This window comes from Alosa sapidissima, chromosome 8, assembly GCF_018492685.1.
Source record: "Alosa sapidissima isolate fAloSap1 chromosome 8, fAloSap1.pri, whole genome shotgun sequence".
In the NCBI taxonomy this organism is placed as follows: Eukaryota; Metazoa; Chordata; class Actinopteri; order Clupeiformes; family Clupeidae; genus Alosa; species Alosa sapidissima.
The window spans coordinates 16,069,611-16,089,528 of record NC_055964.1 but is presented as its reverse complement, the minus strand read 5'-3'; the positions used below and the strand labels follow the sequence as shown (position 1 = coordinate 16,089,528).

At 41.1% G+C, this 19,918-nt stretch overlaps 2 protein-coding genes across 11 annotated transcripts in view; both read left to right on the top strand.

Moving 5' to 3' along the window:
- The window catches only part of add2 (adducin 2 (beta)), a 37,697-nt gene that overhangs the window by 8,175 nt on the left and 9,604 nt on the right, over positions 1 to 19,918 (top strand). Inside the window, exons 6-16 of one of the 10 annotated variants that reach the window (XM_042099704.1) lie at positions 174 to 323; positions 662 to 805; positions 1,178 to 1,276; positions 1,590 to 1,766; positions 2,834 to 3,085; positions 3,713 to 3,829; positions 3,991 to 4,077; positions 4,212 to 4,341; positions 4,908 to 4,991; positions 5,686 to 5,719; positions 5,894 to 6,049. In XM_042099704.1, coding sequence (XP_041955638.1) covers positions 174 to 323; positions 662 to 805; positions 1,178 to 1,276; positions 1,590 to 1,766; positions 2,834 to 3,085; positions 3,713 to 3,829; positions 3,991 to 4,077; positions 4,212 to 4,341; positions 4,908 to 4,991; positions 5,686 to 5,719; position 5,894 — 1,275 coding nt within the window. In that variant the 3' untranslated portion in view covers positions 5,895 to 6,049. Of the gene's footprint in view, positions 1 to 173; positions 324 to 661; positions 806 to 1,177; positions 1,277 to 1,589; positions 1,767 to 2,833; positions 3,086 to 3,712; positions 3,830 to 3,990; positions 4,078 to 4,211; positions 4,342 to 4,907; positions 5,720 to 5,893; positions 7,023 to 19,918 lie in introns of those variants that run through there. The other 9 variants (XM_042099703.1, XR_006033406.1, XR_006033407.1 and 6 more) reach the window with 9 other exon arrangements.
- Positions 9,469 to 18,916, top strand: snrnp27 (small nuclear ribonucleoprotein 27 (U4/U6.U5)). The gene is made up of 6 exons (XM_042099713.1): positions 9,469 to 9,631; positions 15,353 to 15,479; positions 15,627 to 15,736; positions 15,869 to 15,948; positions 16,912 to 16,976; positions 18,586 to 18,916. Exons 1-6 carry the CDS (start codon positions 9,595 to 9,597, stop codon positions 18,638 to 18,640), a joined length of 474 nt encoding a protein of 157 aa, XP_041955647.1. The 5' UTR covers positions 9,469 to 9,594; the 3' UTR covers positions 18,641 to 18,916.

The following is a 19,918-nucleotide window of genomic DNA, read 5'->3' as shown; positions in this document are numbered from 1 at the left end:
CTGTTCATTCAGTTTATGACGACCTGGGCACCGTCACCGTCGCTAAATGGTGTTGAATATTGACGCCAAGGAGCCCAGATTTAAATTCTTCCATTGTGTTCCTTGAAACAATTAGGTGGAGATAACTCTCAGTCTGGTTTGAGTCAGTTCTAGAGCTGCTGTGTGGTCCTCAGGTGAAGGTGAATATTCTGGGGGAGGTGGTGGAGAGAGGCAGCACCACTCTGGGTGTGGACCTGGCAGGATTCAGTCTGCATTCAGCCATCTACTCGGCCCGTCCTGATGTCCGGTGCCTGCTGCACCTCCACACACCGGCCACTGCTGCGGTGAGTCAGGCGACATGTTACTCTTCGTTTAGTGAACAATCCACCCTACACTGAACACATAGCCTATGTGGATTGTACACATCAGGTGGAATACCTGGTGCAGGTGAATTGGAATTCAGTGTTGAAAATAATGTAAACTAGTATGTGTGTGTATGATATACTGACATGGAAAAGGAAGTTTAATGTGTTCGAAGAAATGTCAAAGAGCTAAAATTCCTCTAGGACTGTACGCTATTCATTATGGTTTTTCTATTATTCATTCTATTTTTTCATTGATTATTCAGTATTGCGTAGGATCACTGCCAGTAAATTACATTTTAATGACATCTTGTCTACAGGTTTCTGCCATGAAGTGTGGCCTGCTGCCCCTATCCCATGAGGCATTGCTGGTGGGAGACGTGGCCTATTTGGACTACAATGGGTTGATGGAGGAAGAGCAGGACCGGGTGGAGCTGCAGAAGAGTCTGGGGCCCACTTGCAAGGTACGTGCAACGGACATGGTCAAAAAAGCCAGGCAGTTCTGTCCAGTCCTGCATCTAGCCAGCGGTAATCGGATTTTAACAAGGGGATACTGTACGTCTGAATGATCCTCTCAGCAAGAACCCCCCCCCCCCCCAAAAAAAAAAAATCAATGTATATTAATTGCTAATGTATAAAACAAACGGAAGTCCATTACTCAAGAGGCGACATTAATAAATCAATAATCACTCAAAGAGCAGATTCCTGGAAGAGAGACTTGGAAGAGAACTGGAGAATGGAGAACAGAAGAGTGGAGATGGGATTGTGGATCGCTATGGGTAGAGTGTGATTGAATGGCTGTTTGGTATGGGGATCACTTATTTTTCTGTGTGCAGGTGCTGGTGTTGCGGAACCATGGGATTGTGGCTCTGGGAGAGTCGGTGGAAGAGGCCTTTTATACTATCTACCACATCCAGGCTGCCTGTCAGATTCAGGTGATAAAGCCCCTGCCCCCCCCCCCCCCCCTCCTGTGGGAATGGACTTTCCCTCCCTCTTTCTCTGACTCTCACCCTGCCTTTTTTTTTATCTCTGTGTGGGTGTGTACACATAGAAGAGGCTGTGAATGTGGTGGGATGCATCAGTTTTGTGTCCTAGTGTGTGTGTGTGTGTGTGTGTGATATAGATAGATATACATGTGTGTGTGACGTGGTGTGCTTCTTTGTGCACTCCTGTGCATGCCTATGGCATTTGACTTATCTGCCTGAGGCCAGACTCCGTAACAGCTGCAGTCCTCTATTGCTCTGACAGGTGTCAGCATTGTGCTGTGCAGGAGGGGAACAGAACCTCATCATGCTGGACCGGGCCACCCACAAGCCCAACCCCACAGGCACCGTGGGCTGGGCCGGCTCCACGTTTGGCCCACTGCACAAGAGTCGTCTGGGGGAGCACGAGTTTGAGGCTCTGATGAGAACCATGGACAACCTGGTGAGATGATAGAAGCTGTCGCTGTGGGACAAGCTGCTGGCCAAAATAATGACATCTTTTTAGGCTGGTGCAGTGGATTGGTTTTGTTTGGATGTCAGTGGTACTGTAATCAATCTCAGCCCAATCCCAGTGAACCCAAATGACCCAGTGAACCTACATCCTAACTTTTGCAGTAGAGAGTGAATTGATCACGAGCCAATCCATATCCGAGTATGAGATATAACTCCTACACATATTCTGTTTCATAAAGCCTGACCATGAAGATATGTTTTATAGGAAGATGCATATATATATATATATATATATATATATATATATATATATATATATATATATATATTTGAATGCATTAACATGTTAATGACAGAGAAATGTTTACATTTCACATGAAAAACTCATGACATAAATATTAGGAATGTGCTTACCCTTCTCTGCTGAATGTAAAATTTAGATACACAGTTTCATGCAACAAAATGTTTACTGGTGTCATGACTATGGTAACATGGAGATATAAACAGTCAATGCGTGGTTAGGTAAATAAGGTAAATAATAGATAAATAATAATAATCTCATTTTCAATATGACAGGGGATTGGTGCTCACTATGAATACTATGAGCTGAGCTCAGCATCATATCTGCAAAACTCCACCGTCCCCATTATTATTCACTCCTGTAACCTTGCTGGAGGATAAATGTATTGTGCTTATAACAGAGAGGACTGAAGCAGAGTTAGTAATCAAAGATCTATGCTTATAACTGCAAAAATGCTAGTTGCTAGGATATGATTCTAGAATACCACATCATGTATTTTATATCAGGCTAGAGTTAAATTACATCATGTCTTTTATATCAGGCTATTAGAGTTATACACAGCCATCCTGCTTAATGGAGAATTGTAAACACACACGGTAGGTGGCCAATTTGAGTAATTAGATCATGATCAAGCCATTTTTCACCATTAAAGCATTCCCAATGTATTAACTGAAGCACAACAAAAACACCGTAATGACTGATAAGCGCAATACTCCGAGCCCCAAACAACATGCTTCCCCTCTTCATTCTGACAGGGCTACCGCACTGGCTATGCCTACCGGTTCCCTGTGCTGCTGGAGCGCTCACGGACCAAGCGGGAGGTGGAGATCCCGGCCACTGTCACAGCCTTCAACTTCAAAGAGGAGGGAGGGAGCCCCCACCCACGCCTCCACCCCCACGCACAGAAGCAGCAGCAGGAGAGGACGCGGTGGCTCAACACCCCTAACACGTACCAGAAGGTTAACCAGGACCAGGCCAGCCCTGGGCATCAGCGCACAACGGTGAGCGTGAGTCCAGAGAGCCATCCCTATCATGCTTAATGAGTGTGCCAGCCAGGCCATTAGTTATGTCAGCACTCGCAATGCTCTGTGTGAATATTAAATTCACTATTTGTTTGTTGTGTGTTACATCACTCCCTCCAAGAGTTGCATCATCTGCTGCTCATTTTTGATTGATTACATAATAATAGCCCAGGACCAGGCTGCTGTTCCACATCTGTTTTATGCACATATTCCCTCTTATTAAGCAGATGGAGCGAGAGCTTGCTTTTAGGAGCATTTTGCTAAGAGAGCCTGTGTAGTCCCACACCTCACAGGGAGGGGTTTGGGTCCTTTCTCTTTTCCTTTTTATTATCTCCTGTCCCCACCCAACGCTCCTCCCACCTGCTTCATCTCTGGCTCTCGCTCCCCTAGCCTCTGCAATGCAGAGAAAGCCCAGTCCCACGCCAGCCAATGCAACATCTCTCACGCCCCCTGGTGGCTAACTTAAACATGGTATAAAACAGTGGGGACTCAGCATCCAGTTCTGCTGTCATATATTGGGAGTCCATGGCCTTAACTTTCTGCATCAAAAGAAAGATAAAGCAATGCACTGCTACTTTTTAACTTTAAAAACTGTATATTGTGTCTCCCAAGTGGTTGAAGTCTGAGGAGATCACCCAAACCAGTGGGACAGCCATAAAGATTGAGAACCCCAATCAGTTTGTGCCACTCTTCACCAATCCAAAGGAAGTACTGGAAACAAGGAACAAGGTTGAGAGAAGTACCATTTAATAAACAAAAAAACAGTGCTCAAGATGTGCTTTAAGTGAGATGTGAGATTTGTACCCTCTCACTGCGGACCCCTCGAGGCAGTGTGTGTACACAATTTACTATCTGCTCCTTCACTGATATTGTTATCACTCATTATTCAGATTCGGCAGCAGAATCGTCAGGACATGAAGACAGCTGGACCCCAATCCCAAGTACTCGCAAGTGTCATCACGGACAACAGTCCACCAGTAAGGAATCGCACTCTGGGGAGGGAGAAAAGACAGCAACTATCTGCTAATGTGCTATATACCACAATGATCCATCCTCAAAGGGTAACAGCTAAGTTAAAGCTAACCTCTGCTCCTGGTCTCTTCTCCTCCAGTCCCCAGAGCCACTACCGGAGCCCAGCACCCCTGAGCCTGAGCCCCCCAACCCTTTCAACGAGCTCACGGATGAGGTGCTGGAGGATTATCGAGCGGAGGTCCAGAAGAAACAGCAGAGTGGAGGAGAAGGTATGACTGTGTGCGCTCACTAAGAGCCTTGCTGAGAAAATGACTCACTCACTCACAAACTACTCACCATGCACTAACACTAATTAAGTAATGGTCTTATGTTCATTTCTTTTCTAACTCTCCCACGCACTCACTGCTCACTGACGATCGCCCAGGCACACACTCACTCGCTTGCACTCTCACTCTCTTGGCTGGTCAAATGTGTCTACTTGCCCCACCTTTCCTCTGTGTGTGAAGGCCTTCTGTAACTGCACCTAAACCAGATCACAGCCCTGTCCTGTAACATGCACATCCCTACCTCTGCGCTCACACTCACATCAACACACACTCCAATTCAGTCACACGCATACGCTCTCTCTCATAGTCACATATACACACATACACACACACACACACACTTTCTCTCTCTCTCTCTCTCTCTCTCTCTCTCTCTCTCTCACACACACACACACACACACACATACTTTCTCTCTCTCTCACGCTTTGTACCCTGGCTCCTTACCCACTGTCCTGTCTCCCTTTGTTCCTCTGCTCCTCTCTCCCTGTTTGTTCTGTGCGTCTGTCAGACGGGGAGGAGGCCAAAGAAGCTGGGACTCCCCCAGCTTCCTCCCCCACAAAGGTCCCTTCCCCCAGCAAACCCCCTCCTGAAGGTGAGACCCAACACCATCACCCCCTCCACTTACCCCACCCCTACACCCACCACTTCCCCAAACTCGGGTGCATGTTGTCAGGACACGTCAGCATCTGCGCTCCTCTGCGGAACGTTCTGTGGGCTGCATCATGATTGTATGTAGAGTAAAAAACAAAAAACACACACACACACAAGACTTGGAGTTCAGCCACTTTTAACGTGATATTCAAGTTTGTGCATCATGTTTGACTTAATCAACATTTTAATGTTATCAGAATAAAAAAGGTTCACGTTAAAGTTGCTGCACAACCAGTCTAGTGTGTGGTTCTCTTTCTCTCTCTCTGTCTCTCTGTCTGTATCTCTCTTTTGTATGAACATTTTGAACAAAAGTAAAGCCAAGCACCAACCAGAACTGGTGTGTGTGTCAATATTATTTCTTCATATTGCTCCATGCCTGTGCCTTATCAGCTATTGTGTTGACAACCCTGCTACATGTGCTGACATGTATGTGGTATGGGATATATAGGATGTCTTATATATGCGTATATGTATATATATTGGATGCTTCATGATCTGTCTGTCTCCCTATCAATGTTGGCGTGAAACATTTCAGTGCTCTTGTGTCATTCATCTGTCTCCACACCTGTGTACATGTCTCCCTCTGTTTGTCTGTCTGTCTGTCCTTGTTTATGTTTGTCCGTATTGAATTGTAGGGGTGTCCCCTGGTACTAAGATCTTGTCTGACTAGTAAGTACTGAATAACTGTAAGACCGTTGCACACAACTCGATAAAAGCATGTTTGGCAACAGCTGCACTGCCTTGAGCACAGATGCTGTGTTACACAGAGATGTCCAAGTGATTTAAGCTGGTCCTTCATTGCTTTTCCATTCCCCACATGCTCATTTGTATTTATTTTTTTTGGTTTCGCCTCCAGATGGCTCGAAACCCTCCGAAGCCAATGAGGTGGTGAAAAACGGCAGTGCGGAGGACGAGAAGCAGCAGCAGGAGGAGCTGGAGAAAGGGATGAAGGCTCTGACCACCAACGACACCGCTCCCCCCACCACACCCCCAAACAAGCCAGCCGGCATCACCCCCGAGGGCTCGCCCTCCAAGTCCCCCTCGAAGAAGAAGAAGAAGTTCAAAGCTCCGTCCTTCTTGAAGAAGAGCAAGAAGCAAAAGGACAAGGAGAAGGTGGAGAAGGTGGAGACCTGAAGGGAACTCACAGACAATGACACACACACACACACACACACACACACACACACATATTCACATGTGTCATCTTCACATTGAGAATGTTGTAAACTCACTCAGTCGCACATCTTGGTATTCACCTCTTTCTTCATATTACTTCTCTCTCACACATACAGCTATTCATACAGCAATTACTCCCCCCTAAAGGAATGTTTGAATTTTGAGTTGACTTCACAACAAGCACGAAAAATAATGCAAACCGATGCACCAGGCAAGAACCATGCACACGGAAAACAGTAATGTTCCAAATTCACATTAACCTCTCATGGCTCAGCATAACCATGCACCTAACACTTATATTTTGAAAGAAAACAAAAGAATGTTAGAAAAAACAGTCATTGTACGTCCATACTACTCAATCACTTGATGGTCACAGACTTAAGATGTGTGCTATACACAGGTCAGTGCAGGTATTATGCAGATGTAATCCTTTGCCCTTAAATGATAATTGAATTTCATGTCTGAACTGCAGGGAAAGTACAAATGAAATGAAATCATAATCTTGGGTTTTGTTTTTGGTCAAAGGAACAGAAACGTGCAGTTTGAAAATGTCCTGAATGACTGAAAGCCCAACTCTGAAAGGCACTATACATTCCACTCTCTTTTCTTTTTTTCGTAAAGATGTATGCAAAGTGATCCTCACAGCTGTAATTATTTTTATTGTCTGTTACTATTATTTAAATGCTTTTGTGTCTATATTTGCTGGGATAAAATGTTCATGTCATATTAGAATGTAAAGTGGTTACTGCTAGGTTCAAATGTACCAACCATTAAAGATGAAAGCAATCCAAACCGAGCTTGACTATCTGCTTCTGTTGTATTGATTCTTCAGGTCTCTTCGTGTAATCCCAGGGGTTTGTGCCCATTCTGAGCAGATGGCCTTTAGTGTTTTAATCTCAGTTGTCAGTTATCTACAGTATACTACATGATCTAGACATGATGCTGATGAGGTTTTGTTATTTTCTGTCTCTGTGTTTCACTAAACATTGGCTACTTCTATTTTTGGAAAAGATTATTTGAAAATATGAATATGGTATTTCCTATGGACATCATTAAGAATACTGTAGAGAATTAATCTTAAATCTATAACTGTCTAAGACAAGAGTTATTTTCTACAGAATTCTTAATAACTGTTATTTTCTACAGAATAAAGAAAATAACAAAATATTTGTCTTAGTCTCCAAGACAAGTATTTTGAGACAAGTGTTAAAACGTTTGCCTTCTGTATCTTGCCCTCAAATTGATGGACAGAACTTTCTGATACTCTTGGATTACACACTAAATTTTCTTATATGGACCACTGGCAGTAGCATATGAATTAGTTTGAATAGTAGGCCTATTCCCAGTTTCAATATATCAGTGACTATGTAAACGTGCTTGCTTTCTTCAGGCAGTCATCTTTATAGTTTTCATTTACATTCAGTTACAGTGGAGCAATTATGGATTGTGGATGACTGGAGGAGCGTGATATTCAGAGATGAATCACAAATCTGCATTGGGCAAGGAGATGATGCTGGAACGTTTATTTGGTGCCGTTTCAATGAAAAATATAAAGATGACTGCCTGAAGAATACAACAATGTTCCCACAGTCAGTGATGACATGGGGTTGTACAGTATGTCACGTAAAGGACCAGGGGGGGATGGCAGTAATAACATCTACAGTTAATGTACAATTATACATTGAAATTTGGAAACAATTGTCATTCCATTAATCAAAAGAAGTTTTGGTGACGAGGAAGTCATTGTCCAGGATGATGCTGTATCTTTCCATAGAGCAAAAAATATTAAAACCTTTCTTTAGGAAAGACATATTAGGTCAATGACACTGCCAGCAAACAGTCTGGATTTCAATCCCATTGAAAATGTATGGTGAAAACTGAAGACAACTGTACTTGGTGTAAGGGCAAAATGTTACCAACGGCGGAAAACAGCTGACGGGAAGGTTCAGGTGTGTCAGAACTTTATGGGCCAGTAAGATGCATTAGACATCGTGAATATTGTAGAAAACGCTTGTAATCCGACTCCAGAATTAGTAACCAACCTACAATATCACTAAACCGTTTAAAAAACCTAACACCAAACGGAAGGGCATGGCACTTCAAGAGTTATATGTAGGGTAGATCAAGTAACAGTTTAATATTGCAATACACGGTAGCTTAAATGTTACAGATTTTAAGTAAACACAAAACCAAACCTGGGATGAAGTGAGAGAAAAGGGGAATGGAAGACAGAGACAAAGAGTTTGAAAGAGTAAATGAGCAGGGCAGATGAGAAGCCAAGCTCTCGAACACTCCCACGTGTTTGGTTTTATACACTAATTGCTATGCATTTGCCAGTGACCAATCCCTGTGAGACAATAAGATAACACTAGCCTCATTAATCAAGGCCCAGCAGAGATCACATTGGACTAGTTGGGCTATAAAACTATGGCATATATTTCAGATTGTAATGAAACCATGATCAGACTGCTGCCCATTGGATCAATATGAATATTTTACATTAATACACAGTACACAAACTTGAAATACCACTCATCTTGAGTCTCTCTGACCCTGGTAAAGGGCTGGGTCAATATGATCAAAGGACACAGGATAGTGATCAGGCCTTGGGTGCCTCATATAAGCAGTCCATGGAGCTGGGAAGCTGTGGTGTGACTTGCCTTTTTGACTTTCCCCAATTGATGCCATTGTCAGTTCATCTATGTAATCATTCTCAGAGTGGATTTTACCTTATTGCAAGGCTCCATCCTGCAAAGCTGATCTGTCAACTGCTATTTGACAATGTTGGAATCTGATTGATCAAGAATATCTACATTAGTGAAGTCCATGCCTCAGAGAAATCAAACCAACGCCAGAGAAGGTGTACTAATTATGTTGTTTTAGGACTGTAATTCCATATTTTTCCCTCTGCACGATCTGCAAAATAAATTGCCTTAAATTACTTTTTTTGGTATTTTTCGTAGCTGTTTCACAAAGCCAGAATGTTCATCTGTTACAGAAAAAATATTTTGAGTTATCTGTGATCGGAGTCTTTTTTCTAACAAATAAAACAGCTGAGTGAACATCCTCCAAGAGAGGTGATTCCATATTTTGAAGGGGTTGTAGATCTGTAGTAGGCTCCCAAAGATTGTTAGCTCCTTGGTCCATCTCAGTAGATTTACCAGTAGGTGGCGGCAATACTACTTGGAAAGCCTAAGCACCGTTACAAAGAAGGGGGAACCTATTTTAGCGTTACCATTGTTTCCTAGTGGGACTATTTTATTGACGAAGGTCCGTCCGAGGGATCATTCTTGGAATTTCTTTTCGTCGTCAAAAACAAACACAAAACATTTCGTTCTAATATAATCCTGTTTTAGAAAGGCGGAGCCATGGGGCGAAGCAGAAGCAGGACGCCTCCACGACGAGGTTTGTTTTAACGCTACATTACTATCGGTGTGAAAATAATCACCTGTGTTTTTGTTGCTGATTTGCTGATAGCTAAGTTAGCTAGCTAATCGATCGTACGGCTTGTCATTTATGTTACTGTATGTAGATGTTTTATAATTAGTGTTAGACCAAGTATTGTCAATAATTAACCGTCACATCTTCCAACGTATTCTAATGTCACTGTTACTGTCCATGTGCGAAATCAAACAGCGTGTTAGCCAGCCAACGTTAAGGTTAGGCTACGTTTTCATGTTACGCATGGTTGTAGGATGCCATTTACGTGGTCATAATTCGGTTGTGGATAATGATGACAATTTAGTTTATGCAATCTATCGCGTAGTTGTTTGGTCTAGAAAATGATGAAAGAATAACGTTATCGATTAGTTTTTCTCAAACTAAGACCAGAGATGACGCCTTGTTTTACGCACACGCAAGTCTACATCACAGCAGTATCATAACATTTAGAACTACACCGAAACTTAGCACCGCCGTCTCGCTATCCGGAGAAATAATCTTTGGTCACCGCTATTTACCAATTTCCGGCTCTCATTGACCTCCAACATGTAAACAAAACGTCAACTATGTGGTGGTGCGATTTGTAGGATTGTTAGCGAACGTTCTGTTGGCCAAAATCAAAACACTGGTGAACGTTCTCAAGACCATAGACATAATATACATAGACGCCGCATCGACCGCTACTCCTTACTAGCGCTGACGAGATTTGGAGCCGCCATCTTGGACCGGTCATCCACTCCACTCAGTGTAATCTGTTTGGCTGGTGAGATGAGCTGTCAGCGCACTTAATTAATCATATCTCACTGAATACCGAACAGATTCTCACGCGGTTTTTTTTTGCTGCAAAGGTCATACATGTAGCTATGATACAGGACACATGATTTAGCTTATTTTAATATTCATAGTGGGTTTAACAGTAATAGAATATTCTGATATATGATATAAAGTGACCTGACGTCCGATATTAAAACTGGGAACATAATCCATGTTTGACAGCATAGACAAAACTAGTTTGATACAAGTTTAATGAGTTAAATATAGTTCACAGTTGACAGAAAAGTTCCATCAACAGCATTATTCACAGTCCACAGAAAGGTTCCATAAACATTTAAGTGAGATCAGTGCCATTCAGACATCTGAGGGGTATTCCAAGTAGGCCTATGTGGTTTAGTGACAAACTTGGGTAAATTGACTCAGAATAAGTTGTAAACCTCCCAGTAGAAAAGCTGTATGATACAGGAAACATGGTTGTGTGTATTTTAATATTCATAGTGGGCTTAACAGTAATAGAATATTCTGATATATGATATATTATAAAGTGAGGACATCCAATATAAAAACTGGGAACATAACTAATCCACTTTTGACAGCATAGACAAAAACTGGTTTGATACAAGTTTTAATGAGTTAAATTTACAGAAAAAAATCCATTAACATTTTCAGTTCAGTGCCATCAAAAATAAAGTGATGAACAGACATTGGTGTGGCATAAAGGAAATGGAGTAACTGGGTTCAATATCAACAGCATTTTGTTAGACAAGTTCCATAAATATTGTAAAGTGCAAAAACTATTGTAAAGTTTGTAGGTTTGTTTCTGATCCTTAAAAAACAGACATTGGTTTGGCATAGTAAGTGTAACAGTTCATCAATTCAAGACAAAAAGGTGACTTGTCACTTGTACAGTGTCAATGGGTTCATCAACAGCATCTGTTATTTACAGTTCACAGAAAGGTTCCAGCCCCAATGAAGAGATTAAATAAAAAGGAATTAAGAAACATTTTAGAAACTGCTAAGATCAACCCGTTCATTGCAATCAGTAAAGAATCAGGGAGTGTCTTCACAGGCTCAGTGAGACAGAGTTACCGTCATGCAGTTGGTTCTATGATTTCAACAACTGGTGCATGTCATTTTGTATGTTCCCACCTTGCTAAAATTGCTTGGATACACTTTGGCTGAGAACAAAAGTGCTTCAGACAGCAGGTGGGCAAATAAGATGGCATAGTAAACTGGGTAAACTCCATAAAAGAGGACTGAGTCAACCAGACGATGGGAAAATGGGACACAGAGTGGCGAATGCAGGTGATGAAGGTGGAGCTCATAAATCAAACATTCAGTCACAGTGTAGCAGATGCCCTGCAGTACTGCAATGAAGAGCTGCACCTTCCTCAGTTCCAGGGGTGTGAGGAGACCGTTCAGTTCATTCACAGTCTTCTTGAACAAGGCAGTTGTTCTGGAGAGATACAAAATAATAAATAAATGAATGAAAAGGAATTTGAGAGGCATCTTATTCTTGTTAGGGTAAATGACATGTGAATAATACAGTGTTGGGCAAGCTACTTCGAAATTTTAGTGAGCTAAACTATCAGTTACTCTGCCATGAATAAAACGCTACACAAAACTACCACCCAGTCAAATGTATTAGTAGCCTAACACAAACACAGCAGTAGGCTAGTTCACTACATAGGAAGCTACTTTAAATTGTGCTAATTTCACATGACAAGAAAAGTGTAGCTTGTCTGGCTAAGCTACTTGATAAATAAAGAAGTTGAGCTATTGAAAAGTTACTTTATTCAGGAAATAGTGAGGCTACCACCAACACACTTAGGCTACAAGTAGCAGCTAGCGATTGCCCAATAGGCTAGTCTGTGCCACTTGTGTAAAATTCGCCGGCCAAATCTAGTATGATTTATTTCTACAATAGCCTTCTTGTGTCAGTTGTAATCTAAGTCAGTGTTATGGAATATGACTTATCAAGTCTCAGTTCATAGCCGGGTGAACACCGAGTAAACATAGCCTAGCTAGATGGCTACGATTTTCATACAGTAATATCAAAGATTGCTCCTTCTCAGCTCTCTGGTAATATTCTATTCACAAAATACAACCAATAGTACGGTTATGTTAAATCTTACTTGTGAAAAGTAAATCCCCCGAGTATGGTCCGCCGATTTGAGAAGGAACATGCTGCACAGTGCTGTCATCTTCTGTCTTCTGCTGCAACACAACGAGGAGTATGACCGGTCCAAGATGGCGGCCGCATTTCTTGTTTCCAGCAGCCAATGCGGCGTCTATGTATATTATGTCTATGCTCAAGACTACCAGACGTGAGCCTCTTCTGGGTTGCCAGATGTAATGAAGACTTAGCTAACGTTAGTTGCAGCTGCTTTAATGTTTCTCCAACCATGACCCAGCTACACATTACGGAAACAGTGAAAACAAAAAATACCTCTCTAACCAACGTAACATATTTAGCTGAAGTTAGCGATGCAGATGAAGTTTAGCATAGGCTAGCCTACCTGTTGTGGAGAAATATGGCCAGCTCGGCGTCAGACTTGATATGAAGACGTCACCATCTCAGGATGGAAGCTCCTCCGATGTCCACTTCATTTGTTTCTTGTTTTAATTTTGGAAATTTGCCTGCCTCTCGTAGGCGTTCATGACTACAACTGACAGCTGTTGACAGTTGGCCTTTGCTAATTTGGCAACCCAAATAGGAGGACGCGCTAGCCCATTATTAATACGCTATTCTAGAATTAACCGTTCAAAACATAAACGAAGATTCCGCCCCGTAACTCATTTTTTTCATTGGTTTTACAGGTTACGGTAATGTTGTCAAATAAGCCATTACTTCAATTTATCGTGTTTCCTTACTCTCTGACAACATATGGTGATATCATTTTTGGAATGGTTACAGTTTATTTTCCATTATTTCCTACATACTGGTCCTAACGCTGCTGACTTATGCCAACAACCATTTCACTTTGATAATAAACTACATTTTGGTACAACATGTATAGAGCAGGAATAACAGAATTTGGCTTAAGCAGTGAGGAAAAATGTTACGCAGTGTCAAGACTGCCCATTGCCTAAATTTGTGGTCGTTTAATATCGAATGTCAGAGTAATTACATTCCAAAACGTACTTGATACGCCACAATTTATAAAGGAACGAAGTTTAAAAAGAAAAACACAATATATCAGATGGATTACTCGAATAATTGACGAGGAAATACACGATTATTCGACGGTCGCTTCTTTTCTAATAAACATAATGGGCTACATTACATATTTCAGGCCACTAGATGGCGGCATTTCACTGCACTTCGGGCCTCTTTTGAATGTAAAAGCAAGCAGTGAAATGTCATCTTGTGGCCATGCAGCGCAATAGCGCTATGAAATATTTTTAACAGGAAATTACGGTAGAAATCTTGTAAACTTCGTTCATTTATAAATTGTGATGTAATATGAAGGTATGTTATTGAATGTATAACGGACGCCAAGGTAACCTTTTATACGTCAATTTCCTCCACGTTGCTTGATCCAAAATCTGTTATTTTTGCTGTATATATGTTGTACGAAATGTAGTTTGTTATCAAAGTGAAATGGTTGCTGGCATAAGTCAGCGGCGTTAGTTATAGCAGAGAATGTCTAATAAGGGCTCTGGTTATAGCACATAATTGACGTTTTGTTTACATGTGTGGAAGTCAATAGCCGCAAATCGGTGAATAGCGGTGACCAAAGGATATTTCTCCGATAGCGGGGCGGCGTTAAACTTAGCTGCAGTTAGATAATTTTTAGTTGTCTTCCTCCCCGAATTATTTATTCCAACCGTCGAGTCTTTGTCACTCGTTTACTAAAATAGTCGATTTTTAACGTTAATTGTATAGTTGACGACAATGCCATGAATGTACGAGTGGCTAAAATGGCTAATTCCAGAGATGCCATTGGTTTTGCCAATTACCAGTCTTTGCCATCTGTTTTGTCGCCCACAGTTACACTTGCTAATAAGTAATTTTATCAGAATAGAGAAGTTATCTTCTTTAAAACAAGCAAGGATTACACCCTTTGCTCAAGAAAAGTGCACTCAAATCAGCTGATCTGAAAAACTATAGATCTCCCGTCTTATCGAAGGTTCTTGAGAAAGTGGTGTTCAAGCAAGTCTATGTTTCCCGATCTCAGAGCAACCTACTAGATCCGCGAGCATGAGCGTTCATTCTTCTGAAACATCTCGTTTGTACTTATATATCTCTTCTAGACAAAAGCAGGCTTCCCACGGTCATGGAAAACCAGAAAAAGTCATGGAATTGTAAAATCCCATTTTCCAGGCCTAAATCATGGTATTCAGTAAATTCATTCGAAGTTTGGGAAAAGTCATGACATTTAATTTTGTCATACCTAGGACGCATAGGCTTCGCTAGACGGTGACCCCCCTTTACCGAACTACTGTGCTCCAATACAATCTCAAGTTCAGGTTCAGCTAGTTCCTGTATTTAGCAGCGACATTGTATTTAGATAATAACAGGAACTTTTGGAAAATAAAGGAATGTTGTCAAATCCACTAAGTCAAAGCAGTAAAAGGAGCAATGCAAAATTTAAACAGAGAGACAGATGGCATCCCAATTGAAAGAAATTATGTGAGTGCAAATAGTATGAGAGTCTAGAGTAGGCTTGATCTACACATAATTTAACAAATGACATAGGTGAACACGGGTCATTTGAAATGTTGTCAGTGAAAATAGGTGGGAACCCTGCAAAAGTGTCTGCCAGAAGCCATAAACATACACATAGTTGATGTTTATATGAGAGAAGTCAGTTTCATATCATGAGTTCATTGCCATGTGAAAAGCTTATGGTGAACTGTTCAGCTATTTTTAAAATCAGTACTTGTGTTCTGTGTTGTGATTTATAGAGAGGCGTCGGTCACGTTCAACTTCACGGGACCGTGAGAGACGACGTCGAGAACGAGAACGTTCCAGGTCTCGAGACAGGGAAAGACGTCGCAGCCGTTCGCGGTCTCCACACAGGCGACGCTCTAGGTGAGTGTTACATGAAGTTGAAAGCATGTTACATGACTTAACTTTGGTAGCCAGCAAATCATCGTGGAGATATCAGTTCGAATGGTGATGTGTCTGTGCTGTGAAAGTAATGACCTCTGTAGCTGCGCCTGTGCTCTTTCTGAACAGGTCCCCTCGCCGCCATCGTTCCTCTTCCCTCTCTCCACAGCGAAAAGATAGACGTGACGATGACAAGAAAGACACAAAAGACAAGCCTGCAAAAGTACATCAAATATCAGGTGAGTAACTGTTTTCACTGAATGTGGTTTTTCTCATTGTTGAGCAGAGCTTGTCCAACCCATATTTGAAATTCTCTTGTAAAGGGTCTACTTGGTTTTTATTTTATTTATTTTTTCACTCTTTCTGCACAGAGGAGGACATGCAGGGCAAGACCGAGGAGGAGATCGAGATGATGAAATTAATGGGATTTGGATCGTTTGACAGTTCCAAGGTGAGATGTTGATCTAATGAATGATCATTCATTCACTCATGAATTATTATTTGGGTCATCATTTTACTGCCCTTCCTTTCTGGCTACTCCATAATCCCCCTAAACATTATGTGCTGTAGTGCTTTCTGTGATTTCAGCTACCGCACTACACTCTGGGGGCATCAACATGGGGGCTCACAAACATGCCCCCAGAGTGTAGCGCTGTAGCTGCCTGGCTGCTTTAGCTGCTGACTGCAGCAACTTGAGTAAAACCAATTTTTTTTTTTTTCGTACTGACAGTACTCAGTGACCTTGAGAAACTGAGATCAATGTGAACAATTTTCAGAGTTCTCCTTTAAAGCAACACCAAAGAGTTTTTTGTACCTTAAAATAATGTTTCCAAACGAATAACGTTTCCATCGTTTCAGTGGTTCATCAACTCGTAATAGGGTGAACGGCACTTTCTGCATTCGCTTCGCGGCCCTCTATCGGCTATAACCGCACTATGTAAGTTTGCCGGATCGGGTAGCGGATCTGTAGTTCGATGGAATGAGACATGAGAAACTACAAATTTGATTTGCATCTGATGTCGCAATACATCGTACTTTCATAAAATCATGCAACATATTCTACTTGTCTGTGGACATTGTTATTTGCAAAGCTGGTGCTGGATAAACAAATAGTGCGTGCGACAGAGGAAAAGTTCTTTGGTGTTGCTTTAAGTTGTAACTTGCAACATACTGTCTTTCGACTAGCCACATGGTGGCAGAATTAGTCAGAAGTATAATTGTTTTGCCCTGCACTGAAGTATGTTTTGGGCTATGTGTGGACTATGCCATGCAAGTATAAGAAAATGTCTATGTACTGACTTAAAGGGAATGAGGACAATGCAATAAGTGTACAAGCGAGGATGTGAAGCAACATTAGATGCTAGTATTGAACTGATATTTTGTTTCTAACTGAGCATCTTTTTATATTTTACAGGGCAAGAAGGTAGATGGATCAGTCAATGCCCATGCAATCAATGTCTCGCAGAAGAGAAAATACAGGTCTGTTACACCATGGCTTATCTTTTTAAAATCTGTCTTTGTGGAGTAAATCAAGAAAATCGGCTCTTATTCGCAACCGTTAGGCTGGCTAACACCAAAGAGTTCTTAATAGACAATCGCAGATCAACAAAGTTTTGTAGGCACATAGCATAATATTTGTAAGCAGTGGTAGAGGGATGCCTGTAAACTAGCAGCATAGCCTACTACATTTGGTAAGATGAAGGCAACTGTCAAGGACAATAATATTCTCCTATGGCCATCAGTAAAATGATCAATGATCATACTCTACCAGTGCAATTTGCTATAATGCCTATATTACCTATCCATCATAGCAGAAACACTCTTAATAAGACCACTATTGTTTCCTAATACTAATAGCCCAGTAAATAGAGTAAATTGTATGTCAAGCATTGAAACTATCAAGTACATTTTGGAGATATTGATTTGAGGTCTAATTCAACAATTTTGTTAACCACAGAAATCCAATATAACCAAGAAAGTTTGTTCGGTAGTTAAGTTTAGTTAAAAGGAAGGAACAGCACAAATCATCTTGCTATAGGACTACATACAATAAATATATGAAATGTTTTTAAAGCAAGCATGAATAAGCATGTCTTACTTGATGTAGTCACAGGAAATACTGTATGCAGTGGATTGGGGAAAGTCCTTGTAAATCACATTGTGTTCTGTATGTCTCAGTGCAAGCCCTTGGGCTAGTTGCCTTTTTGGATGGTTTGACCATAGCCCACATTATATATTTAGTGTTATGGTTTTTCTGTTTCACGGGAGCAGGCACAGATCAAGTGTAAATGTTTTTTTGTTTGGAGAGCTCATGATGGAATGCTGAGCACTGTAGCAGATTTCTGGTTTAGGATATGTGTGTATTGGCGGATGTGCCTTGCCTTGGAACCGACCAATGCAGCTGTTCACTTTTTTTGTGCAGGTCATCTCTGCACCCATCTTGCTCTTCCCAGAATTTGTTTGCATAGAGCAGTGTGGGTTTGTAATAATGTGGTTCTTTCCCTGAAGGGGGTTTAGAAAAAGTGGTATATTCTCTTTGAACATACATGGGGAAGGGGGTGTATTTTCCTAAAATAACTTAACGATATGTCTGTTTTTTTTATTATCTAATGAGCTTATATTTAGTTCCTGGATGTGAACAAAGATTTGCTATTAGTACTTGGACCCACATAGTAATTTTTCCAATTGACAGGAGAAATCCTGAATCATTGGTTGTAGTCTTTAGATTGCCCCCCTGTTAGCCTTGAATATGGGATCATATGCCTTTGTTTACATTAGTCTTGTCGTAATATGAATTGCAGATAACATGAGCATGCAGATAGATTGAGCAAGATGGGATTTACCTTGCTTTGTGGTACATAAGTATTGTCCAAAAGCTAGGTTAAGTGTTTTGCAGACTGGTTAAAGCGGCTGTATGTGCAAAAGTTTATTTGATACCTGACTAGACGACAGTCTTTATCACTGTAGCCAATCGCCTCAGCAGGTGCTTAAAAACTCCAGCACTCGGCATTCCCATTGGTAGCTGATGATGTAATGTATTGGTGCAGGGAGGAGATCGATGATGTAATCATATTTTTCTTTTTTATAGGCAGTACATGAATCGGAAAGGTGGATTCAACAGACCACTGGATTTCATCGCTTGAGCCTCTGCGGACAATGATTGGGTGTTTTTCAAATGCTTTCCAGGACTTATGAAAATGGTGAAATTAGTTGTATTTAGCTGTGTTTTATACTATTGTCTGTAGATATCCTCCTAGACCACTGAACGACTTGAACCGTCTGTACGGCTTAAATTCAGAGGCATGCAGGTGCAGCAGGAAGTTTTGTTTTCTTTTAAGGAATGACACTGCAGAGAGTCTCCTGTGCTGATGTCAACATATGTGCAAAGTTCATAATACAAATAAACCTAAAATCCTTGATTTCTTCTGTATTTTCTTCTTTGATATACTTCACATATGTATATTTTGTTTGCAGCCCATTATTTTACCCTTAAAATGTTTGCTTTGCATCAAAACTAAACACTTTACATCAATACTTTCCTAACCTTAACATGCTGCATTCTAATACTTCAAAACTTTTGTGAGGTTTATGAAGTAAGAATAATACAATATCTTCAGAAAAAGACAATGCTACCTCTTATATGTTAACCTGTTATAATACTTCCATCAACCACTTTCCCCTGATCCAACACATTATTGTTTGGTTTAATAGGCTAAGTTCAGTAATGCGACTTAGACCTCTTGAAAAGAAAACATTTGAAGCCACGAACCTAACACTGCTCAAATTATACATAATATCATATATCATGATATTGATGTACTTGGTACAATTAGATTTTTCAGCAGACCAGTGAGCTTAACAGAATCATTATCAACCAGCCAGCACACCTAATGCAGACAGGGGCACACTGAGAACAGGTAAATTGTAAAGATTGGGGTTTGCACTTGTTGGGTGGAAATAAAAACCTGCAGCATCATCAACGTATGTAGGCCTGATGGACACCAGTTCTGGACTACTCTTTATAATTGGGTATAATTTCATGCGTAAAGGAATACACACAGCATGCGAATTTGACCTGCCGCTGAGCACAAAAAGTGTAGGGACAAACAGAAGAACATTGAAGGGGGCGTGGTCCTAGAAAACTTTGGGTGTTGCTTTTATTAGCCAATCCCTGGTGGTATACAATGAGGTCTCACCTTAATCAAACTACTTCAAAGTTAAATAAATTGATAAAATAATTTCAATAATTGTGAGGATTTGGGTCGTTATTTCAGTCTGACTAATTCGATTGCTCCTCAGCTTCGAGTCAATCGTGTTATTCCTCTCATGAACATGACAAGTAGAAGTAGTTTCCCATTTGTACGACACCGATTGGGCCACTTCTCCAACATAATAAGAGAAACTGACTGTATATTTGGCCA

What these genes read in the sequence shown, in the direction of transcription:
- snrnp27 (XM_042099713.1), top strand. Translation starts at nt 9,595, where the DNA reads ATGGGGCGAAGCAGAAGCAGGACGCCTCCACGACGAG. An exon ending in CAGGACGCCTCCACGACGAG is followed by an intron (nt 9,632 to 15,352) that starts GTTTGTTTTAAC and finishes TGTGATTTATAG; the next exon opens with AGAGGCGTCGGTCACGTTCA. An exon ending in GATCGTTTGACAGTTCCAAG is followed by an intron (nt 15,949 to 16,911) that starts GTGAGATGTTGA and finishes TATATTTTACAG; the next exon opens with GGCAAGAAGGTAGATGGATC.